The sequence below is a fragment of the Alexandromys fortis genome, unplaced genomic scaffold, assembly GCF_014885135.2.
Source record: "Alexandromys fortis isolate MF-2015 unplaced genomic scaffold, M_Fortis_MF-2015_v1.1 scaffold_161, whole genome shotgun sequence".
Taxonomy (NCBI): domain Eukaryota; kingdom Metazoa; phylum Chordata; class Mammalia; order Rodentia; family Cricetidae; genus Alexandromys; species Alexandromys fortis.
The window spans coordinates 1,961,354-1,986,280 of record NW_026068073.1 but is presented as its reverse complement, the minus strand read 5'-3'; the positions used below and the strand labels follow the sequence as shown (position 1 = coordinate 1,986,280).

The window sequence follows — 24,927 nt, the reverse complement described above, 5'->3', positions numbered from 1 at the left end:
CAGGTTCATACCCCACCTGCTCCAGGAACTGGCTGCAAGGGTTTAGGCACAAATTTTGCCTGCTCTGATCCCATCCTGCAGAACAGGCCTGTATCAAGTACAAAGTATCCACTTAAGTGATTCCCGTAGAAGGTATGTTAAACAGAGGCACTAGAAATTCACATTCAAGGGAGCCAGAGTGGAGTGGAACCACAGGCCAGTGTGGGTTTGTCCCGGCTAAGACAAAGGCCAGATTTCCCCACTGAGTAAGTGTCCCTGGGTAGTTCCTGTGGGCTGCACACTGCTGTCGGAGGCTGGGGTCACAGACAGAACCTTTGTGTGACGTACCATAGAAGACAGAAATACAGAATACGGGATGTCTGGCATATGGTGTTTTGAAGGAAATGGGTTAATATTGGCTTAGAAGAATACTAATCCATGCAAGAGAGTTCTAGAGAGATAGGAGGAAGGGATATGTGAAAAATTCCTGCCAGCACTCAGGAGGCTGAAGAAGATTGTCATGCATTTGAGGCCAGCCTGGGCTGCACAGCGAGGAGCAGGCTATTCTGAGACCCTGTCTCAAGCAGACAGCAAAGGGTAGGGCAGTGAGGGAAGGGCTCTCTGAAAAGATGGTTCGGTATAAAACCCAAATAAAATGAGAGCTACTGTGTAGGAATTGATGGATGGAGAATTCCAAGCTGCTCTTTAGAGTGCAAAGGCCCTTGAGCAGAAGGGTGCCTGCTATGGGGAGGAAGTGGCCAGCCAGGTTGGAGAAAGGGACTGTGATAAGCACTGAGGTCGGGGCGGGAGAGCTAAGTGGGTTGTTTGGGTGAGGTTTTGGGGGTCATTTCAGAGATCTAGTTTAGCACAGAGGGAGGGAGAGCTAAGTGACTGACGGGGCTCTGTATGTCCCCCCTGTCTCCCACCTGACCTCCACCCTTGACTCTGTGTGCTATTCCTTCTGAGCCTCACAGAGAGTGCCACTAAGACAGACGTGGGAGACTGCGGTGATGGATCAAAGCTTAAAGGCATTTGCATGTCAGCAAGAAGGCCTAAGTTCAAATCCCAAGAACCCATGTAAAACAGGCATGATAGCGTGACTGTGTAATCCCACTGCTCCTACAGGGAGATGGGAAGTAGAGACAGGGACATCCCCCGAAACTCATGGACCTGCTAGCCCGACATAGGCAGCATCAAGCGAGGGACCTTTTCTCCAGCAAGGTGGAAAGCAGTGTTGTCTTCTGACCCCCACATCGCATAGTCACCCACAGGAACACATACACACATTGTTCCCACACACAGACACACATGCACAAATGCAGACCTGGAGTGGAATCTGAGGCCAATCAGTGACCTTGAATGTGCAGAGAGCTTAGCCTCCCCAGCTGGGAGACAAGTGCAGTGATTTCTGTCGGGCCACTCAGTGAGCTCCCTTCTGAAGTTCAGCTCCTGACACACAAGACAAGGAGCCCCTCACAGAGCCGAGGGCTGCTTCTGGCTTAGCCACATCTTAAGCCCAACCACCTTAGCAGGAGGCAGCTGCTGGAATCTGGCGGGAGAAACCAGAGAGCTACTATCACTTCACTAGGAAGCAGCATAAAACAACTAGAGATGGATTTCTCGCAAGCTAAGTCCACGAAACTGCCCATTTATTTATACATCTTGTGCTGGAGATGGAGCCCAGGACTTTGCACATGGTAGGCAGACGTCCTACCTGAATCACACCCCAGCCCCTCACTGGGGGATTCCAGGCAGGGACTCTACCACTGGTCTGCATCACAAGTTCACTTTTTACTTTTTATCTCAAGACAGCGTTTTGCTAAGTTGCCTGAACTGGTCTTGATCTTGTAATCCTTCTGACCTAGCCTCCCAAATGAACTAGGATGAGAGATGTGAGTCCCCAGGCCTAGCTTCCCAGTGTACTCTAGACACATAGTCCAGCTCTCCCTGGGACTGCCACAGTGCCAAGAGGCTGCTCTCCTGGCTAACGCTAGTTTAGGTCGGCGTGTTACTCATGCTAACTAACTTACTGTTCCTTTCCTTCCCTCCTGGACCACCGCTGTCCTTTTCAGGAGACCTGTGCCAGGATCCTCCTCTATCGTGGAGCAAACAAGGATGTGAAAAATAATAACGGACAGACACCCTTCCAGGTCTGGGCTTCGGAACTGAGGCAGGGGACACAGAGGACGAGGGGACAAGAGGAAGGGCAGTGAGGAAAGCTGCAAGGGAGCATGGTCTGGGAGAAGGGACAGGGTCAGCTCAGTGGAGTGGCTTAGCTTTCCTGTCCCTGCTCACTGCTGAGCAGCCACCTCCCTGTCCCCCTCCTACAGGTGGCTGTGATTGCTGGGAATTTTGAGTTGGGGGAACTGATCCGTAACCACCGGGAACAGGATGTGGGTGAGTGAAAAAGAGCTGGGATGAAGGAGGAGCTGAGGGTTCATGTTGGGGTCACAGACTTGGTGGCCCGATTGAAGGGTGTCAGGGTGGGACACAGACTCCGCAAAGTTTCAAAATTGCCTGAGGAGGGGAGAGGGAATGACTCAGCACCGCCCCTCCCCCATTTCTGGTCTCCCGCGCCTCTTGCCCTCGCGGTCCCTCCCTGCTTCTGTTTCCCCATCCCACCTGCCTGGCCCTGACCGCCACTCCTCATGCTTCTGTTTCCCCATCCCACCTGCCTGGCCCTGACCGCCACTCCTCACTTTCAGTGCCCTTCCAGGAGTCCCCCAAGTATGCAGCCCGCCGTCGGGGACCCCCGGGTGCAGGGCTGACTGTACCCCCAGCACTGCTGAGAGCTAACAGCGACACAAGCATGGCGCTGCCTGATTGGATGGTGTTTTCGGCCCCAGGGGCCTCAGCATCTGGGACCCCTGGCCCTACCTCAGGACCCCAGGGCCAGTCACAGCCCTCGGCCCCCAGCACTAAGCTCAGTAGTGGGACCCTCCGAAGCGCCAGCAGCCCCCGAGGTGCCCGGGCACGCTCCCCATCCCGAGGGAGACATCCTGAAGATACCAAGAGACAGCCTCGAGGCCGCCCCAGGTAGGTGGTACTCAGGTCCACAGCCGCCGGCCCAGCCCATTCCAGCACCCACACAGTCAGCCCAGCTGCTCACCTCCTGTCCCAAGGGTGGCGGTCCCGTACACACCTGTATCTCTCATTGTCTCATGGGTAAAATGACCATGTTAGGGATGCCTGGCCTCACTGCTGGCATGGGCTAAGCGGGACACTAGAAGAAATAGCTTACAGCCTATGAGCACAGACAGATGGCAGCGGGCAAGAGGAGAGAGGAAAGAGCAGGAAGAGGGGATTGGGTTAGATAGGGGCTTTGGGAATAATGTCCAAGGCTGTTCAGGAGTTCAGGGAGAGGAAGCTGAGAGCCAAGGGAGCAGGAGAGGGGACCGTTCTTTGGTAAGAATGCCAGGGAGAGAGGGAGGCCCACGAGGTGTGCCCCTGGAGAAGGCTAGGAGCAGTTGGCCGCGGCCTTGGACCTGCCCCAGGAGGAGGCTAGGAGTCTCTGAAGGGAAGCTCAAGAGCTGGAGGATGTACCGGCACAGGTTCAGGAAGCTGAATCAGGCTGTCTGTGCAGACCGTGGGAGGGGTGGAACTAGGAGTTTGAAGACAGGAGATGGGGTGCAGCTGGTCTCCCAAGGATACCAGAACTTGGAAAAGCGGTACCTGTCCCTGCCCTGACTGTCCCCAGAAATGCCCTCTACTCTCCCTGCCTCTCACCACTTCTGTGTTTGCAGCTCCAGCGGGACACCCCGAGAAGGGCCGGCTGGGGGAACTGGGGGCTCTGGGGGCCCTGGGGGCTCCCTGGGCAGCAGAGGCAGACGTAGGAAGCTCTATTCAGCGGTACCCGGACGCTCCTTCATGGCGGTGAAGTCATACCAGGCTCAAGGAGAAGGGGAGATCTCTCTGAGTAAAGGCGAAAAGATCAAAGGTGACAGGGTGTGGCTGGGTGGGTACAGGGTGAAGGGACTCTCTCGCTGGGGACCCGAGAGACCCCTGAGAGGTCCCTCTGGCTTGGAGGAGAGGGAGGCACTGTATGGGACAGTGTCAGGAGGAAGAGACTGACTGAGTTTTGGAGGAACATTGATTGAAATGTGGTGGGCCTCATGGGAAGTTCTTGGGTTTTTTTCTTCTTTTTGTGTGTATGTATGTTTATGGTGTGTGGTCTTGCATGTGTGCAAGAGTGTTTGAATCTGTGTTGGCACATGTGCATACTGGTGTTTGTGCACATGTGTAGTGTGTATGTCGAGGCCCGAGGCTGACATTGGGTGCCTTCCTCAATCCCCTCTCCACATTGTTTTCTTGGGACAGAGTCTCTCACTAAACTCAGACAGGCTGGCTACCCAGCAAGCTCCAAGAACCCACTATCTCTGCTTCCTGATCTGGGCCTTACAGACACCCACAACTGTTCCTGGCATTTTATTTGGGTGCTGGGGACCCAAACTCAGGTCCTTGTGCTTACACAGCAGGCAGTTTACCAATGGGACCATTTTCTAGGCTCCTGGAACTTTTCTTCTTGAGGCAGGGTCTTATGTTTCCCAAGATCACCTCAAACTCACTTAGTAGCTCAGGTGAACCTTGAGCTTCTGGTTATCCTGCCTCCACCTTCTGAGTGCTGGGATTACAAGTGACCGTGCCCGGCCGTCTCTCAGGAGGCAGTGACTGTGGCCCACAGGATGCGGCCTTCACAGCATGGGTAGTGTGCCTTCCTGGGTAAATGGGCACCTGGACTTAGGGAACCATGTTGATGGGAATATGATTCATATCAAACAGAGGATAATTTTCTGCCGTATTCTTATCTACCCAGGAGCCCTCAGTGCAGCAGCTGAGCAGCAGGCTGTCTGAGCTCAAATCCTGGCCCACCACCTCTTAGAGGAAAGAGTTCTAGAAACCAACCTCTCTGAGCCCTGGTCTCACTGTCTTTAAAACAAGACTCTAGGGAGAATCATGAAAGTCACTAAGTCTCTTAGGTCAGTCTTTGGATGCTGTAAATGCTGCATAAAAGGCATCTTTCCTTCTCATGACCACTTAGAGAAAGACCAGTGATGGCTGGACAAGCATCCTTTCAGGGGACATAGATATGAGGAAGACCTCGAAGCTTGTTCAGATGTTTGCATCCAGAGAGTTGGATCTTAGGCAAGGTTAGGGAGGTGTGTGTGTGTGTGCGCGCGCGCGCGATATGTATCTATTATCCATCATGTATGTGTATAACATGTAACTTTTAATCTAGCCTACAATCTATTAGCTGTATCTGTATCATGTATTGTGTGTCTATCTATTTATCTATCATCTGTATATCTATCAATCCATTTATCTAGCAATCTATGTATCTATCAATCTTGAGGTAGGGTATCACGCTGTAGCCCAGCGTAGCCTTGAACTCATTCTGTAGCCAAGACTTGCCTTAACTATCAGCAGTCTTCTTGCCTCCACCCCCAAGTGCTGGGGTGATATACATGAACCAGCATGTTTTGGTTTCTAACACTCTCTACCATTTATGTAGAATATCCTTCCGTGGTCTCTTTGTGTCCTCAGCTATTAGGGTGTCTCAAGTTTCAGGGATATGTGGATGTCTTGTTCATTATTCAGTTCACTGTTTCCGTCCACCCCCCCCCCCGTTTTAAGAGGTATTTACTTGTTTATGTGTGTGTGTGTGTGTGTGTGTGTGTGTAGGAATATACATGGTGCCTATGCCTGTGTGAGTATGGAGCCATTGTCTGCCTATTTCTTTGAGGCAGAGACTAGGTTGAAAGCCAGCAAGCCCCAGCGATCCTTCTATCTCTACCCACCTTAGAACTGGGACTGTAGGCATGCATGGGACACCCAGTTTGTTACATGGGTTCTAGGTCCTGAACTCTGGTCCTAACGATTGCACACAAGTGCTCTTAACCACTGAGCCATCTCTCCAGCCCTACTTCCATTTGAGAGTTTGTATAGAGGTTCTGGCAGGGAGTGCTTATGTAGAAACCAGTTGAGTGAAGACAGGTTCTTCTCTACGGGAAAAGGTCGTTCTCTTAGACTGAGCGAGTGCACATTTCAGGAGGGATGCATGTGAGTGGTGAGGGAGGAAGGGGACACCTGGCCTGCCATCCCAGCCAGCCAGATCATCCAAATCAACCCTGGAAGCCAGTCCTTCACATCCACCTCCACTATTTTATTTTAAATCTTGATTTATTTTTAGTTTATATGTATGTATGATTCGTCTGCATAAATGTATGTCCCATGTGCATGCCCAGTGCTACGGAAGTGAAAAGAGGACATCAGATCCCCAAGAACTGGAATCACCATTGGTTGTGAGTCGCTGTGTGGATGCTGAGACTAGAACCTGGGTCCTTTGCAAGAGCAGTCAGTACTCTTAACCTCTGGGCCAACTCTCCAACCCCCACATCCCTGTTTTTTGAGACAGGTGTCTACTATGTAGCTCTTGCCAACCTGGTACTCACTGTTGTAGACCAGGTTGTCCTTAGACTTTACAGTAATCCTCCTGTATCTGCCTCTGGAGTGCCAGGGATAAAGGCATATGCTCCCATGCCGGCCTCCTCTGTCCCCGTGATCAGTATTCCACTTGGAAGTTCCTCCACGGGCTGCTGGTATGGAAGCTTCCCTAAGGCAGGAACTCCATGGTTGCGTCCAGCTGATGTCTCGGCACCTGACACTTGATCAGCACTCGTTTGTCTTGTAAGCAAATGATTGCTCTCAAGCCCAAGCAGCCAGGCATGGCAGAACCAACCGAGAGCCCAGCTCCCTGAATGCTCTGTTGTCTGCTTGCATCTATGACCTGGGCTTCCCCTTATCCCTGAGAGAGCTTCATGGCGATACCTAGTGTCATCTGAGCTCTGGTAGAGGCTTTTCAAGTGTGGTCCTCAGCATCTTTGAGTGTGTGTGCGTACGTGCATGCGTGCGTGTGTGTGTGTGTGCATGCGTGTGTGTGCGTGTGTGCATGCGTGCGTGTGTGTGCGTGTGTGCATGCGTGCGTGTGTGTATGCGTGTGTGCATGCGTGCGTGTGTGCGTGTGTGCGTGCGTGCGTGTGCGTGTGGTAAGTAGTTATGCATACAGTTGAGTGCTTATGTAGAAACCAGAAGTCAACCTTGGACGGTGTTCCTCAAGACCAATCCTCCTTGCTTTTTTGAGACAGGGACTCACTACCCTGGCGCTTACCAAGTAGGCTAGGCTCACTGGCCAGCAATCCCCAGGGATCTACCGTCCCACAGTGAAATTATGGTGTGTGCTACTACGTCCAGCTTTCTCTGTGGGCTCTGGAGGATTGAACTCGGGTTCTCACGCTTGTGAGACAGGCAGTTCATCTACTAAACCATATTCCAGATCCTCAGTCGTGTTCAGTAGTTGGAATTGAAGTGAGGAGGCAAGCATTCCATCGTTAAGTTTAGCACCCCAGCACCTCTTTAGGGGATTCTAGGCAGGACCTCTATCACTGAGCAACGCCTCAGTCCTCCACTGCGGGATTCTAGGCAGTGCCCTACTGCTAAGCCACTCCTAGCCCTTCTTTCACTTTTCCTTCTGAGACAGGGTCTCACTAAGTTGCAGAGGTTGGCTTTGAACTCACTGTGCAACCTAGGCACATCCTGAGTTTGCCACCTTCCTGCCTCAGTCTTACAAGCAGCTAGGATAACAGCTTGTGCTACCAGCCCCAGCTTGCCTTCAGATTTTTTTTTAACCTAGAAAGAGTTGAGGACTGACTGAGAAGGGAAAACAGGTGAAGGACCAAGTACAGACAGAGTTGGGGGAAAATACTGAGATACAGAAAGGACAGTGTGTCTGTTGCTACTGGCAACAGTATTGAGATCCTTGGATGGGAATTCAGGCACACACTAGCCACTCAAAGCTTTATTCTTGCAACCACACAGGCTTGTGTTCCAATTCTGCCGCGACAGTAACCAGCCTTGTGACCTTGGGCAGATGGCAAGTGGCATTAGCTCTCTGAGCTTCTTTGTCACTAAAATAGGAATAGTAAAAGTGTCCCCTCTCGAGTTCTAGCCTGGAGTGAGAGCCCAGTCTCCTTGCCATCTCTCTCTGCTTCAACACCAGACAGGGAACAGGATGAGAGCAGGCTGGTCTGCCAAAGGACTGAGAGTTACCAATGCCCACAACTGTGGGTGAGGAGGGAGGGATGGCAAGAGATGCCTTCAGAGCAGCTCTCTGAGCTACAGGACTTTGGAGGATTAAGGGTACACCCAGGTAGGCTGTGGGTGGTAACTAGAAGGTACAAGAACCAAGTGTGGACCTGTCCCTAGTCAGGGAGGATCGTGCCACAGAATCCAGTCTGTTCCCCAAGCCTACCTGATATGCTCCTCAGGGGTAGAAAGCTCACATGCAAGAATGTCCCATCTTGGTTCTCCATTGTGCTCACCCCCATTTCTTGGACCCTCTGTTTTTGGTTTTGAGGCAAGGTCTCTTGTTTAAGGCTGGCTTTGAACTCTCTAGGCTCTAAGAACCCCTTCGGGTTTATAGATGTTCTGTCCCAGCTCTGTTCATTTGGGGTTTTGGGTGTGATATGGTATATGCACACTGTGTACAGGTGCACATGTGCAGAGGCCAGAGGAGGGCTTGGGTGTTCTGCTGAGTCGCTCTCTGCTTTATCCCTAAAGGTGGGGTCTCTCACTGCTCTTGGAGCTAGGCTAGTGTAATGCAGGCCCCAGTAGCCCTCCTGCTTCCTAACAGCAGTGTTAAAGGTCTGTGTGTGGTTTCAACATGGATCCAAGCTCTGGTCCTTCAGGTTGAATAGTAAGCATCTTACCCACTGAGTCATCTCACCATCCCCTACCCCTAAGTTTTTGTTTTGATTTTTGATAAGGTCTTGAGATATAGCCCAGGCAATCCTTGAATTCACACAAATCCTGCACAAGCTATTTTTTTTAAATATTTTTTATTTTACTTTATGTCTATGATCATTTTGCCTGCATGTATGTCTGTACAACACTTGTGTGCTCCTGGAACTGGAGTTACAGACAGTTATGAGCTGCCTTGTGGGTGCTGGGAATTGAACCTGGGTCCTCTGGAAAAACAGTAGTCAATGCTCTCAACCTCTGAGCCATCTCTCCCTCCCCATGCCTCAAATATATCTTAAGGACATCTTTGAGTGTTAGAATAACAGGACAGGGTGCACCAGCTATGTTGGGAGCAAAAAAGAAGCCTAGAAACATCAAGGAGGGGTCCAGTTGCTAGAGGATTTAGCATGCACAAAGCCCTGGGTTCGATCCCCAGCACCACATAAACTGGATTTGCTGGTACACACCTCTCATCCTAGCACTGAGGAGGCCAAGGGAAGAGAATCGCTATACAGTGAGTTCGAGGCTGTCCTGAATACATGAGAACTTATCTCAAAAATATAGTGGGGTTGGGGGGGGTGGAAAGAAGAGAGGAGAAAGAAAAAGAAGAAGGAAAGAAAGCTCAAGACATTTCCCTGTCCCCTGTCCCCACTGTCCTATCCAGTGCTCAGCATCGGGGAAGGAGGCTTCTGGGAAGGCCAGGTCAAAGGTCGAGTTGGCTGGTTCCCCTCTGACTGTCTAGAAGAGGTGGCAAATCGCTCCCAGGAAGGAAGACAAGGTAACCAGGAATGGTCTCCCTCACACACTACAACCTTTATGCCCTTCCTGCCCCTCCTGCCCCAGCTGATGGGGTGCAGGAGTCTGGGGATAGGCTTGAGTTTGCTGTTTACAAAGTCAGGAACCATGGTATTTTGTCCCTGCAGAAAGCCGAAGTGACAAGGCAAAGAGACTCTTCAGGCATTACACAGTGGGCTCCTACGACAGCTTCGATGCCCCAAGGTAAATGTCCTCACACCCTTAGGTCCCCGCCGCTCCTAGCTCCCTGTACATTCCCCACTTTAAGGCCTCTTTCTCATCTTGGTCAACTTGAAAGTTCAGAAAAGGCAGAATTCTGTTAATGAACAGCCCAATCCCAAATCCGTCCCTGGCAGCCACTGGGACCATCTAGTTTGGGGATACCCAAAACATGGGTTGGGGTATCTTGGGGCCCTGGGTTCTTGTGTGGGGGCTAGTTAGCAGTCCTGGTCTCCTTCCTGTTTCCCTATCTATGTGTAGTCCCATACTGTAGACATATGTACATCCTATGTGTTATACAGTGTGTGTGGGGTGGAACCAGCAGGACCCCATGGGTGGGGACAGAGAGAGGGGTACACTGACACCTGTCCCCTCCTTGGCTGCTGGCTGACTTGCTTCTGAAGTCTGATCGATGGGATTGACTCAGGGAGGTGAGAGGGGCGGGGTAGGGTGGGGATTGAACCAGGATGGGGTGCTTGTATTTGGGGGATGAGAATGTGTATATGTGCATGACCCGAGCTGAGGAGTCCCCGCGTGTGGACGCTGTTTGTCTCTGCCAGTGTGCATGACACATCCGCGTGCATGTACAGGCAGAAGGCCCTGAGTTGGATATCACTGTGAATATACCCTAACCAAGGCCGTGAGCTGCAGTTCTCAATGCACATGGGTGCATTGGTGTCAGTGTTGACTGCGTGGCTGGCTTTGCACATGTGCGCCTCTCTGGCTGCGGCAAGCAAGCCCTGCCAGAGCTGTCCATGTGCCTGCTCACACGTGAACAGGGGACAGATCTCTCTAGACACCCTGTGTTACTGTGTGTGTTTTTGCTGGCCCTGCTGTGTGTGTGTCTTCTCTATGACTGGTTCTTGGGTTCAGAACCTGGAATGCTGTGGGAGGGAAGGGCAGAGGAGGGGTGATTCCCTGGACACAGGGTTCTGCTCTGGGGAAGGGATGCCATAATGTACCGTCTGAAAGGTGACACCCTCCTCTGCCACCCCATCCCACCCCAACCCAGGGAAGGCTCTCCCTGTTCTCATTATCCCTCCATTAAATGTGTCCAAACCTGTGTCTGTGTTCTGGCCAGTGGGGGAAGGTCTGGGTTGCGGGAGGAGAAAGGAATGATACCACGGGTGGGGGACAAGGTGGGGCTGGGTGCCAGCCACTCTGCGCCCCAGGGTCTGAGGCGAATCATTTTGTGCCTGTTCACCTGGTACGTCTCTGGCTCTGGGCACCGGGTGAGTATGGAGGCTCCCTCTACCCCAAGTCGGCCTCTGAGGGGCGGTTCTCCTGGGCCTGGGTCTTGGGGTGATGTCACTTGTTCTAAAGACTGATGCGGAGGGGTCTCTTTCAACCCCAGTCTCCATCCTCCCTTTCTTACTAATATCCTGTCTTGAAGCCTTACCATTCCTGTCCCTTCTCCACGTCTCCTGGGGCTGCGATCCAAAGGCCCCTTCAGTACCGCCTTCCCTCTGCTCTTCCTGACCCAGTCTGCGGTGACCTGGCTCCTGTGCTCACACTCTACATCTTATTGTTGGTCCCCAGCATCTCAGCCAGAGCTGGGCCATGCTTGCTCGTGTACCTACCCCGTGGGGTGTGCCACCCTCTCTCCTCCTGCCTGGGGGAGGGGCCGTGAGGTGGGGGTCCATGGTTCTGGTGAGTGGTGGTGTGTGTGTGTCCCTCACGACTCTGTTTCGGTGTTCTGGGTCCCAGTTGAGTGTTTTAGGTCCCTCACCCCACCCCACCCCCTCACCCTGCCTTCTCTTACTATGTTGGGCACGACTTGTGTGTATGTCTGCACTGAGGATGAGCTGTTTACCCTCTCTTGGGGAGGGGTCGGCCTCTCTCAACCTTGGGTGTCCCTTGCCCCGAAAGTGTGGGGCTGTCTGCCTGCTTGTCCCTGCACGCCACATGCTGTGGCGAGGCGTCTTAAATGATGTGTGGCGCTGCGTCCTTCTCCCTGCGCTCCCGCTCTCTGGCTCGCTCTCTCTGCACCTGCGCGAGAGGACTCTGTAAAGGGGGAGGTATAGTGCGCGGGGGGGGGGGGGGGGCCGGCGGGGCCCCCCCCTCCCCCTCCCCGAGTCTTACCCCTCCCCCTCCTCCCGCCAAAGGGGCCCCTGCGTTACCCTCCCCCGCCCGCCCCCCCACTCCTCCCGGCTGCCCGGCGCAGGACGCCAAGGGGTTAACGCGGGGCCGCGGCCGCCTCCGGAGCTGTCCGCGGTGCTGGAGCCTCAGCCATGCACTGTCCCCTACGCGCCCGCCGCAGCATGTGAGCCCCCCCGGGGCTGCCCGCCCTCCCGAAGGGGGGTGCGCGCCCCCTCCCCCGGCCCCTCCCCCCTCCCGGCACGGGTCAGCATGAGGCGGGGCCTGGGGGCCCGGACACGGGGGTTCAGCCGAGCGGGGACGGGGACGCGGCGGCGGCGGCGACGGCGGCCGCGGTGGTGGCGGGGGCGGCCCGGATCGGGACCTGGGCCGGGGCCGGGGCCGCGGTGGCGATGGCTTTGTCTGCAGTCGGGGGTGGCCCCGGCGGGGGCGCCCTGCCCCAGCCGCCCCCTGCGCTCTCCTCCAGCTGGCCGGCGCTGGGGCCCCGGCGGCGCAGCGTCTGGTACATTTACAGGTAACGGCGCGCAACCCGCTCGTCCCTGGCACGACCCTCCGTGCGTTCAGGGCCCCCAGACCTGTCCACTTTCCTCTTCGCAGCCTCCGTTCTTTAGGCCTGAGCCCTCCCAGACCCTCTCTCAGCAGCTCAGCACCCGCCTCTCTTCCTCCTCCCTTCTTCCTGTGCCTCAGACGCTGCTCCAGGGCCTCCTGTGCTCTCCAAGACTTTTTGCCCACCCTCCAATGAAAAGAGCCCACTACAGCTAGACTCTGCAACCCACTCTTGCCCTTTCTGGCAGCCCTAACTCCCCTACTCTAAGGAGCCCTTTCCCAGGGCCCCCCCAGATACCCCAAGCCCCCTAGCCCTCCAATCTTCCGCATCCCCGCCCCTCTTCCTAGAGTCAGCAAGTCCCCCCATTCATACCCCTGTCTCCCATTCACAGTCGGTCCCCCAACACACACCTCCATCACACAGGCATCCCGCCCCCGGCCTTCCCTCCCCTCCTCTTTTCCGCTGCGTGTCACTGTGCGGCTGTGCGTGTGTCAATGATGTGTGTGCCTATGACCGCCTGCGTGTGTGTGAGGGACAGACAGAAATGGAGAGGCTGTGGGCTCCAAGCCCCCCCCCCCGCCTATGTCCATCTGTGTGTCCCTGCGTGGGGGGTGTCTGTCTCTGTGTGACTTAGAACCATAGCGAGGCTGTCTGGGGACTGTGTGCGTATGTACGCCTATGTGTCTGTATGCGTGCGCGCACACGTGAGTGTGTGTGTGTGTGTGTGTGTGAGAGAGAGAGAGAGAGAGAGAGAGAGAGAGAGAGAGAGAGAGAGAGAGAGAGAGAGAGAGAGAGAGAGAGAGAGAGAGAGAGAGAGAGAGAGAGAGAGAGAGAGAGAGAGAGAGAGAGAGAGAGAAAGCATCTGTCCCAGAGACTGCGGCTGTGTTTCCCAACACCCAACCTCCTCTGCCTTGGCCTGCCCCCTCCTCCCCCGCTCTTGTGTTTCTGTCCCCACGTACCCTGCTCCGTGCCCCCAGGAGTCTTTGCATGGGGAGGGACGACCCTGACGCCCGAGGTTCTACCCTCTGCGGGGATGGGGGCACGTGGGCTGAACCTCGTCAAGCTTCTGCATGGGGCTCTGGCACCTGCCTGTGTGCTGCTCTCAGCATGGGGACAGGGGCCGACTTGCTTGCATGCGGGGGCCCTGTGCAGGCCGTGGAGAGGCCTGCCGAGATAGGAACGCAGGGAGGGAACTGAGGACCTGAGGGAACACTGTGGATGGCAGCCGGCTCCAGGCTGTTGCATCCTGAGTGGGCAAGAAGGACCTGGGGTGGGGGTGGGGAGCAGTCGCGCCGCAGTCTCCATGAGGGAACCAGACCTTCTCTGGGACACGGAGGGATGGCCTGGGGAAGGACATGGTGCCAGCTCCTGATGGGCAGGTAGTCTGCACCACATACGGTGGTGCTGTGTGTGCACTGGAGGGGGTGCGGGGAGGGGGGAAGTGCGGGTTTGCTGGACAGAGGGGAAATAAGATGTGTGGGTACTGGAAAGGGTTTGGGTACTGGAGTTTGGGGGTGCTGAGTGCCAAGAAAGGTGCCGAGATGAGAATGGAAGACAGGCGGTAGGAAGAGGATTTGGGGGCGGGGACCGGGCACCAGAGCCTGGAGTTTGCAGGGAATGTGAGCATAAGCGGCTGCTGGGAAAACCAACCTAGTCCGTGCTGTGGATACCCAAAGGAGAAAGAGCTTTCCATGGATGGCGGGGCACGCAGTGAAAGGGATGTGGAGGCTGTTGGGGGACACCACGAGCTTATCTATATAGTTGGCAAGAGAATGTGGGGGCCCGAGGCCCAAGAATTTTGGAGAGGAGGCAGACAAGGGTGAAGAGATTGTAGAAATACAAAGAGGACCCTTGGAAGAAGGGATGAGCAGAGTGACTGGGAGCAGGGGTGATTTCCCCGTATATCCTAAGGATACCGTCAGACCGGCTGTCTGATGAGGTAGTCTGGGGAAACATGGAGACATAGGATGGTGCAGAGGGAGGGGTAGAAGAGGGAGGAGGCAGAAAAGCAGGTACTACATCAGGCACAGGGCACACAAAGGTACAGAGACACTGAAGCATGCTGGGGTCCATGTGCCGGGGAGGAACAGATGGGAGTGCTTTGGGAATGGAGAGAATTGGGTGCTACTGGGACGTGTGGCTTTCAGGAAACCTAACTGGTGGTCTTTACCATTCTAGCTGGTGTGATCTTGAGCAGGCCCTTCTTCTGTGCTTCAGTTTACATAGTTTAAAGATGGGAACACTCGCAATCAACCCCACTCAGGAATGTTGTAGTGACTTAAATATTAATGACCTAAAAGTGGTTGGCCATGCATGGTTTGTAATGTATCACTTGTGTTACTGGCTGAAGTTAGGATAAACCCCAGAGGCTGGATAAGCAGTCCGGGGCTGTCTTGGTTAGGGTTTCAATTGCTGAAACAAACACCGTGACTGAAAAGCAAGTTGAGGAGGAAAGGGTTTATTTGGTGTATACTTCCACAACACTGTTCATCATAAGGAAGTCCAGACAAGAACTCAACCAGGGAAGAGTCCTGGAGACAGGAGGTGATGCAGAGGCCATGGAGACGTGGTGCTTACGGGCTCTCTTCCCATGGCTTGCTCAGTCTGCTTTCTTATAGAACCCAGGACTTCCAGCTCAGATGTGGCACCACCCATAATGGGCTGGGCCCTCCCCCATCAGTCACTGATTAAGAAAATGCCCTACAGCAGATCCTATGGAGGCATTTTCTCAGTTAAGGTTCCCTCCTCTCAGATAGCTCTAGTTTATGTGTCAAGTTGACCTAAGGCCAGCCAGCATAAAGGTCGCCTGATCAGCTTTGGAAATGTGTGTCTGAGGTGTTTGGGTGGTGTGACATGAAAGAAATTCTAACTGACGTCACCCGAATATTCTCTTAGGTATTGAAGATTCCTTATCAGCTAGGTATAATGGTACACACCTTAAATTCCTAGCGCTTGGGAGGCAGAGGCAGGCAGATCCCTGTGAGTTTGAGGTCAGCCTGGTCTTCAGAGTGAGCTCCAGGACAGCCAGGGCTCCACAGTGAGACCCTGAATGGAGAACAAGCACACAATGTTACTGTGTGTCTCAGGAGAGTTTCTTAACCTGTCTGTGACTTACTTCCTTGCCTATAAAATGGAACTTAGTAGTGTTTAAGTCTTCTCCGTGGACTGGGTGTGAGGAGATACCCAGTGGGTCTGCTGTGAAGGGTTTTCAATGCTGCCTGGCCTGTAGTGAGCTGTGGCCTTGGCATGTGAACAACAGGCTCAGATCTGAGGTCAGGGTACGGGATGAGGTTTATGTGTCAAGCTAGGGCTGAAAGAGATTGCAGAGTTGGATGTGGTGGCTAACATACATCACCCCAACAGTAGGAAGGCTGAAACAGTCTACAGTGTGAACTGTAGACTAGACTGGGAGAGAGAGAGAGAGAGAGAGAGAGAGAGAGAGAGAGAGAGAGAGAGAGAGAGAGAGAGAGAGAGAGAGAGAGAGAGTGGGGAGAGGGGAGGGTGGCAGGCATGCATGAATGACTGAAGGTGACTTTGCCTTGGCGAGGTGTAAAGGGGCAGCATGACGGGCACTGTTGCCTCATGGGGAGGTTCTTGGCATGTGGAGAGAGTGTCAGAGTAGTAAGAACATAAGGGCTTAGAAAAGGTCGTCACCCTGTGTCGGGATGAGACTGCCACAGAATACAATAAGAGCCAAAGTGCCCTGACCTCTGGATTGTCCCCAGACTGTCCATTGGCCTCACCCTTCTAGCCTCCTTAGACCCATTTCTCTCATCCTCCCACCCCTCCCCTTTCTTCAACCCTTCAATCTTCTCCCAGCACCTGCTTCATGCAGCTGCAAAGACTGCTGGGAGGGAGGAAGGGGAGGGCTGTGGGGGAGGAGGCGGGAGCCTGTGGACAGGCTTATTGGCCTCTGGGGCAGCACAATGGCTGGGGTATGCCTCTGTGTGCATGCATGATGTGGGGCCCATTAAACACAAGGAAGGAGGCAGCACACAGGCACGTGCAGAACACCCACTGGTGTACAGGAGCATGGGTCTTTACCGTGGATGCTCACAGAGGGTACTGACGGGGTACGGTGGCACTAGAATACAGTAGGCACACAGTTAGGTGTTATCCCCATGTGCTGGGAGGTACTCAGAGGGCGTGTGATGGGAATACACTGATATCAAAGTGAGGGGAGTCAAAATCAGGGCATACTGGGATGTGTGGGGGTGTCACTGAAATATACTGGAGTACTTGTGGAGGGCTGTTAGCTGAATATGTGGGGGTAGGTAATTGGGGAACCCGCATGGATATTATTGGAGTGGCTGAAAGCCACACAGATCGAGCTGAGGTTTAGTGTGTGTGGAGGGGTTGCTGAGCATTGCTGCAGAGAGAGAGGGAGCATGGCGCTGACCCTGGGTTCTAGATGCTAACAAAGAGGCACTGCAGTGCGTGTGTTCTGGAGTGTTCTGAGAGGAACTGGCTTGAGGCAGAGCAGCAGTTCAGGTGTTCCTGTCGTACACTGGGATGAGCAGGCGGAGAGAGCGTGGAGTGGGGTGCAGTGGTGATCCAGGACTGAGGCTGTGCTGCAGCCAATCTGAGGAAGCAGGAAAGCAGGTGCTATGATTGGAATTTTATCCATTTCCTGTGTTTGCATCCTACTAAGATGTCCTAGTGAGATATACGGCTTTAGAATTAACACCATATTCAGGGGGAGTTGGTGTTTACTTTTTCTAGTACTGGAGATGGAACCCAGGGCCTTTGTGCATGCTAAGCAGGTGCTCTACTATTGATCCATACCCTAGCAAATGTTCTAGGAAGAAGCCTCCAGCCCCTCGCTGGGGGATTTTAGGCAGGGGCTCTAGCTCTGAGCCACACCCCAGCCCCTCACTTGGGGGGTTCTAGGCAGGGGCTCTAGCTCTGAGCCACACCCCAGCCCCTCACTTGGGGGTTCTAGGCAGGGGCTCTAGCTCTGAGCCACACCCCTAGCTCTCTTTTCACGCGATGTCTTCAGACAGAGCCTCACTAAGTTACTCGGGCTGATCTTGAGCTTTTGCTCCTCCTCTCTCAGCTCCTCCCCAGCAGCTGGGCTTGCATCATCAAGACTGGTAGTTGGTGTGTGACCAGAGTGTTCTGACAGCCTATGTGTGGCACACTGGACACTTCTCAAGGGATGCAGCAGTCAGCACTGTCCATCGGAACTTTCAGTAACTGACAGGAGTGTTCTGTGTCATCAGGGACACTACATGGCCACCATAACTGAGGAACTGACACTTTAAAATAGTCCTATGCAGCTAGAGGCTGCCATACTGGACAGGGCAAAGTAAACATTGTTTCAGTCTGTCCTCTGGAGGCCTTCCTGTAGTAAAAGAGATGAGGTGTGTTTGTACATTCGCCTCTTGGCTTAGCACCTTGGCCTATGACATGGTGTGGGTCCTGTGCCCTACCCTGTGTGTGTAGTACGACTCTGGATGTCTCACAGTCTTCTCAGCCAGGCCCTCAGGACAGACTTGGTAACTGAAGCACAGAAGGTTAAAGTCATAGGTTCAAGGTCACAGACAGGACACTGCCAGCCAGCACCCATTCAGGGCTGTGATCATTCACAGCCTCTTCTGCCCACCCCACTGGGTGCCTGGTGCGCTGTGGGCTCGGTAACAGCTCTGCTGAGTGGATGGGTGGATGGATTCACGGAAGGATGAATGAGGAAAGAGTGGGTGGAAACCGGAGCACCCCGGGCTTTGAGGGGGTGTCTGGAGCATAAGTACAGACTGGATGGGAGTGGGGAACTGCAGTGAATGGTCTCCATGCAGAGCCTGGGGCACCCTGTGACTGGGTGGGGCACCAACTCTGTGCCTCATGAGTCCTTCTCCACCCCCATCCCTTCCTCCTGCCTCCTGCCAGTGATTACATCATCAAGGAGAAGACAGTCTTACTGCAGAAGAAGGACAGTGAGGGGTTCGGGTTCGTGCTACGGGGGGCCAAGGGTGAGTGCTGGCCGGGGAGGGGACGGGAGATCCTCTCTGACCCAAGCAGTAGGGCCTGGATAGGGAGGACGGAAAAAGAGAAGGGACCCCCCCTACACACACACCCTAAAGCCCACCCATTGCCCCACCCTGGGGTGCTGGTCCCTCAGCTCCAGTGAGTCCACTGTGACTTGGTCTGAGCCCCATCCCCTGCTCGGCCTCTCCACCCCCTCCCCTCCGACCCCGCCGGCTCCTCCCCGTCTGCAGCGCAGACCCCCATCGAGGAATTCACCCCCACCCCGGCCTTCCCGGCGCTGCAGTACCTCGAGTCTGTGGACGAGGGTGGCGTGGCATGGCGGGCTGGACTACGGATGGGAGACTTCCTCATCGAGGTGAGCCCCAGCCACACTGTCCTTCTGGGGACCCTGGGGACAGACTGTCACCTGCTCTCCACATTCAGCAACTCTCCCTGGACCATTGAGAGGTGCCCACACCAGAGTGGTGGCTCACACCTGTCATCCCAGCTAGCCATCTCAAGGAAATTGCCACTACCACTAGTTCAAGGCCAGCCTGGGCTACCTAGTGAGTTCCAGGTCAGCCTGGGCCACAGAGTAAAACTGTACCTAAAAATATAAAAATGAAGTATCATAGAATTGTCCCCCAACATATGCAGTACAGGGACATGAAGGGTGTGCAGGTCAGCCCATTCCTGGGGACACGGGAATTACAGGGAGCCGTGGAAGGGTTAAAGAATGAGAAAGGGTGGGGTAGAAGGTCACTCGGTCTGGGACTCGGGAGCTGAAGGTCTTCTACCCTCTCCTTCACGACACAGGTGAATGGACAGAACGTAGTGAAGGTTGGCCACCGTCAGGTAGTCAACATGATCCGCCAGGGAGGCAACACGCTGATGGTCAAGGTGGTAATGGTGACCAGACACCCAGACATGGACGAGGCTGTCCACAAGAAAGGTACTTCTTCACCGCTGTCACCGTAGCTGTCGTGGAGAGCTGGCCTGGCACACACAGAGCCCTGGGCTCCAGCCCCAAGGCTGCAGGGAGGGACATTATGGTGCACACCTGCAATCTCAGCACTCAGGAGGTAAAGGCAGGAGGATCAGAAGGCGGAGACCATCCTGGGCTACTAAATGAGTTTGAGTTAGTCTAGGCTACGTGATACTTTGTATCAAAACAAAGGGGCACCTCCAGCCACCAAATTAAGACTCTTAGGGTCACTCCTCAACCCCCCACAAGGCTCTCCTTTCCCCTCAAGGCCTGCCTGTTCATAACCTTTCTGGGGAGAAACTGAGGCAGAGAGGGCTCAGCGTGCTGGGGTGCTGTTCTCAGAGTTCTGGAAGCACAGTGGAAGGAATGGGTGTCGAGGGGTCTTCTCCCGGCAACACTGACACCTCCCGCCCACCCCCACCTTTCCAGCATCCCAGCAGGCTAAGCGGCTCCCGCCCCCAGCCATCTCCCTGCGTTCCAAGTCTATGACCTCAGAGCTGGAGGAAATGGGTGAGCCTGTGGGGCTGCCGGGGCTGAGGGCCAGGGGCGGCCAGGGGCAAGGGGCTGGACCACCCTTGACTTTGTCAGTGTTGTTAGTCACGAGGGGTCCTCGTCCTCCTCCTGTCCCGCCCCCCCTCCATGTCCTTGGGCCAGGTTCTGTGGCCTGCCTGTGTGTCACTGGGGAGTTTTTGAGTCTCCCCCTGCCCTCTTGTATCTCTGTTTCTCTGTCCTGGGTCTCTGGGGGTCTGTATGTGTCCCCCTACCATGGGTCACTCTCCTTTTGTCCCCTACCCTTTCTTCTACTGTCTCTCTACCAACAGAGGAAGGTTAGCGACTCCTAGCAGGCAGAATATCATGACCTGGGGTGGGTCTCATTTTCCTCTGACCTGGGGCCAGTTGGGCAGATGAATGACTATCCCGCTACCCGGGTCCTTAGGGAGGTGGGCATTCCAAAGAGGGGTCCCTCACCTCCCCCTGATGTCCTAACTCTTGGCTCCTCTGCTGTCTACCCCTGGGCTAGTCTCCCCCTGGAAGAAGAAAATTGGTGAGTGGGTTCAGGTCTGGTGGGAGGGCCCAGTCTCCTGACCCCAGCGGCGGATTCACCCTTCCCTTGACCCCAGCCCCTCACTGCCCCCACCTTGTGTTGGCCACACTTGCTGGTCCACACCTGCTGGCCATGCCCTCTGCAGGGGTACCCTTGAGCTTCATCCCTCTCCTTTGCCCACAGAATATGAACAACAGCCAGCACCAGTGCCCAGCATGGAGAAAAAACGGACCGTGTATCAGATGGCACTCAGTAAGATGCCACAGCATGGCTCCCTAATGCCAAATCCCCCCTCCCAGCCTTTGAGGATGCTGCATGCATTCGGGCCCTCCTCCCTGGGTGCCCCTCAGACACCTGGGAGCTAAGCACTTGGGGCCCTGGAAACCGGTTACATCATTGTGTTACCCACTCTCCTGTGCTTGTCATCACTGGGCCCTGCCTGCTGGACTGGGAGGTGTTCCCAGAGACAGGACTAGGACCACAAGAGCCCCGAGGTGGCCCGGTCTCTGTGGTAGGCCACTTGCATTGTCTCTTTGACTGTCTTCACTCCCCGCAGACAAACTGGATGAGATCTTGGCCGCTGCTCAGCAGACCATCAGTGCAAGCGAGAGTCCTGGGCCTGGTGGCCTTGCGTCCCTGGGAAAGCACCGGCCCAAAGGGTTCTTTGCCACTGAGGTAGGTACCCTGGTGTGAGAAGGAAACTGAGGGGCTCGCGTGCAGGTTTGAAGACGCCCAAGTGTCTTCATGTGAGCTCCACACTCGTCTTGAGAAGTACCACACTTCCTTCCTCCTCTCTCATCTCCCTCCATTCTTGACCATTCTGCTTCTCATGTTAAGTCTCATCCGCCCTTTCCTTCCCATTTTAGGGACCTCACGTAAGACAAAGTAATGCTATAGAGATGTAGCATGATGGTTCATGCCCATCATCCCAGATCCTGAGAAACTGAGTCAGGAGGGTTGCTGTAAGTTTGAGACCAGCCTGATCTACATAGGGAAATCTTGTCTCCAGATCAAAAAAAAAAAATTAAGAAAATGATGTCATAGTTATATATCCTCAGCATAATCCTAGATGCTCAACAGATGTTAGATGGCTATTAAAATATTGATGCTGTGACTGGAGAGACAGCTCAGGGGTTGAGAGTATATATTGTTCTTGCAGAAGGCTGGTGTTCAGTTCCCAGAACCCCCTGGGGCTGCTGACTACTGCCTATAACCCCAGCTCCAGGAGCTCTGATGCCCTCTCCTGCCCGCCCAGGGCACAGCACAGTCCATTGCACAGTCCCACATGCAGACACATGGACACACACATGATGTTTTAAAAATAGAGTTGAGAGTGATTGAAGAAGAAACCTAAATCCAACCTACACACACACACACATACGCATGAAGGTGTGCACACACATATACACACACATGCATACACACTGTGAACAATGGCTCTCCACCTGCCCTTCCCCACAGATAAAGGCTGGTCTGTATCAAGTACTTGTTCAACAAATTTCAGATATGGTGCTCCACACAGATACCTCATGCCTGCCTTAGAATCTCCCTGTGAGGGATGCTGCAGTGGTTAGCGCGGTACAGGTACCTCATGCCTGTCTTAGAATCTCCTTGTGAAGTATGCTTGCAGCGGTTAGCGTGTTACAGGTGATCCTCATTCCTGTCTTAGAATCTCCCTGTGAGGGATGCTGCAGCGGTTAGCGTGTTACAGGTGATCCTCATTCCTGCCTTAGAAGCTCCCTGTGAGGGATGCTGCAGTGGTTAGCGCGGTACAGATGTGGAGCCTGGGCTCTTCTTCCTGGGCCCTGCTGGCTCTGCCCCATGGGTTTGGCTCTCTTACACCAACACAGGCACACCAGACAAACCTGTGTGTCCACACCGCCTGGCATCTCTCTATGCCTTCTGCCTGCCACAGCTCTGTCCTCAGGTAAGCCCAGGGTCTGCTTGGCAGACTGGTGTGGGCTCCTCAGCTCTGCTTACTGCATCTCTGTCTTAGAGCAATGCTCATAGAGACCACCCGTGACATAGACGAAAGCCAGTCCCTGAAATAGCTGTTCTGTGGGGCTGAACCTAGGGTCTCCTGCATTTTTTTCTTTTTCGTTTGTAGCCACTTCTTAAGTCAGACTTTTTTTTTTTGTTGAGAAAAAAAAAATTCTGCCTCCTCCCCGCCTCCCATTTCCCTCCCCCCTCCCTTTTCCCTCCCCCTCCGCCCACTCCTCTCCGGTCTCCTGCATTTGACCACTGAGACATACCTTCAGCTCCGTCACTGGGGGGGTCCTAGAAAAGGGCTTTACCACTGGACCGTGCCCCTGGTCCCTCACCGAGGAGATTCTAGGCCAGCAGTTCTCAATGTGTGGATCAGGATCCCTTTTGTCAGACATCCTGCATATCAGATATTTATATAACATTCATAACAGTAGCAAAATCACAGTTATGAAGTAGCAATGAAAATAATTTTACAGTTGGGGTCACCGCAGCTTGAGGAACTGTATTAAAGGGTCTCAGTGTTAGGAAGGTTGAGAACCACTGTTGTAGGCAGAAGATTTATCACTCAGCTACTCCCAGCCTCTCACTGGGGGATTCGAGGCAGTGACTTTTCTACTGAGCCACACCCCCAGCCCCTCATTGGTGGGTGCTATGTAAATACCGTAAATACTCTCCAACCTTCAAAATAAGTTTTAAGTGAATTCTGAAGTCAGAAGAAGTGGCTCACACCTATAATCCAAGCATTCCAGAGACTGAGGCAGGAGGATTGCCATGAATTTTAAGGACCAACCTGTCCTACCAAGTGAGACCAACACAGAAAACCGAAGGATAAAACAGATTAGTTGCTACAGCAATATCGGTGTGGCACCTAGGTGCTCTAGCTGCAAAGTCCGCAGCAGCATAAACACTGTAGAAATGAGCCACTGCTTGATGGGGTGGGAAATCTCTGCAAACTCTTGGGGGGGGGTGGCCAGCCATCTCGGCAAGACTGGCTTGCTACCTTAGCTTTAAGGGAGAAGAGGGCTGAGTTTTCCACTGGATGATGTGAAGACAGGTTGTCATTTGTTCCCTCGGACCACACACTCCAACCCCAGAGAGCCTGCACTTTTATGCAGAGGCAGGGAGCAGGTTTTGCAGCCAGACTCCTGAAATTCCCAGGAAATTCTTCTCTGGCTAGCAGAGTGTCCTGCAGGCCCCGCACTCCCGTCATGCCTGTCCTGGGTTTCTTAGGGTGTCGGAAAGGTCTGCAGTTGTTAGGGTGGGTGATTGCTGTGCTGTCCTGCCGCACAAGGCCAGAGCAGGAAAAAAGGGAGAGCTAGGTGTGCACCCGGTAGACAAGTGAACACTCTGCAGGGGCAAGGCCCAGTGTTCAGTGAGAGCTGGGTGTGCACCCGGTGGACAACTGAACACTCCGCAGGGGCAAGGCCCTGTGTTCAGTGAGAGCCAAGAGTGCAGTCGGTGGACAAGTGCACACCCAGCAGGAGCAAGGCCCCGTGTTCAGTGAGAGCTGGGTGTGCACGCGGTGGACAAGTGCACACCCAGCAGGAGCAAGGCCCTGTGTTCAGGCTGCAGCACCAAGAGAAAGGAGGTGGCAGGCAGGAAGAGAGTGTGGGTGAAAGGAGCGGAGAATTGATGGGGACGGGAGGCAGACAGAGAAGGGAGTCAGAGGGCACAGGTCTTTCAGCCAGGCTGCGTTCTCCCTGTGTGACTTTGAACCACACTATCTCACCCCCAGCATTTGTTTCCTGACCTGTAGAATTTTGAAGCTTGCTGCACTCAGGAGGGTCGAGTGAGGTCAGCTCCTGTCCCGCAGGGCTCTCAAAAGCAGCAGTCTTCCTCTGCGGCCTGGTGCTGTCACCCTCTGATCTCACTCCAGCACATCCCTTCTGAGCCGCAGGGTCCCAAACTGTCCCGACAGCCCATCTCTTGTGCGTGTGCTCATGTGTGTGCGAGCACAGACTTTGGTGTCACCCATCTTGTTTGCTGAGGTCTCCTGCTGCACCTGGAGGTCACTGATGAGGCTAGCCTGGCTTGTCAGCGGGTCCCGGAGAGCCGTGTGTCCTCCCACTCAGCGCTGTGATTCCAGGGGCAAGCCACCACTCCAGGCCTTTCCTGCAGGGTCACGGCAAGCATTTTACCAACTGAGCCATTCCCCAGCCTCAGCTCTTAAGTTTTAATACATCTATCCCTTCCTTCTTAACCATCTAGCTGGTGCTTGAACAAATCTAAAGACAGGAACTCACACGTCCTATTGTAGTGTCTCTCCGGATGGACAGACTTCTAGAGAGCTCTTCCTTACATGGCCCCCAAATCTACCTTCCCTGACCCTTCAGTGAACCTTTTCATCACCGTCTTCTCTGACAAGTTTCCTTGGAGAGGAGAAAAGATCACCTCAATTTTCTAGATGACAGACAGATGTTAGGGAACTGAACTCGCTTGCTCAGGCCTCTCGGCAATGTCTATCCAATCCAAGCAGAGCTCTGTTGAGACTGGCCCCACTCCTTAGCTAACCCAAGC

General features: G+C 54.1%; 1 protein-coding gene and 1 long non-coding RNA gene across 16 annotated transcripts in view; one reads left to right on the top strand and one right to left on the bottom strand.

The window, feature by feature from the left end:
- Shank1 (SH3 and multiple ankyrin repeat domains 1) overlaps positions 1-24,927 on the top strand; it is a 60,885-nt gene that overhangs the window by 13,779 nt on the left and 22,179 nt on the right. For 5 of the 11 annotated variants that reach the window (XM_050121416.1, XM_050121419.1, XM_050121420.1 and 2 more), the window contains 10 exons: positions 2,052-2,129; positions 2,310-2,376; positions 2,685-3,015; positions 3,723-3,916; positions 9,437-9,550; positions 9,696-9,771; positions 18,317-18,399; positions 18,646-18,770; positions 19,211-19,346; positions 19,809-19,889. In XM_050121416.1, coding sequence (XP_049977373.1) covers positions 2,052-2,129; positions 2,310-2,376; positions 2,685-3,015; positions 3,723-3,916; positions 9,437-9,550; positions 9,696-9,771; positions 18,317-18,399; positions 18,646-18,770; positions 19,211-19,346; positions 19,809-19,889 — 1,285 coding nt within the window. Of the gene's footprint in view, positions 1-2,051; positions 2,130-2,309; positions 2,377-2,684; positions 3,016-3,722; positions 3,917-9,436; positions 9,551-9,695; positions 9,772-18,316; positions 18,400-18,645; positions 18,771-19,210; positions 19,347-19,808; positions 19,890-20,607; positions 20,677-20,980; positions 21,100-24,927 lie in introns of all 11 variants that reach the window. The other 6 variants (XM_050121411.1, XM_050121414.1, XM_050121412.1 and 3 more) reach the window with 6 other exon arrangements.
- The window catches only part of LOC126488172 (uncharacterized), a 22,650-nt gene continuing 18,712 nt past the window's right edge, over positions 20,990-24,927 (bottom strand). For 3 of the 5 annotated variants that reach the window (XR_007588596.1, XR_007588598.1, XR_007588601.1), the window contains one exon: positions 20,990-21,108. This is a non-coding gene — a long non-coding RNA (uncharacterized lncRNA). Of the gene's footprint in view, positions 21,109-22,676; positions 22,807-24,160; positions 24,523-24,927 lie in introns of all 5 variants that reach the window. The other 2 variants (XR_007588597.1, XR_007588599.1) reach the window with 2 other exon arrangements.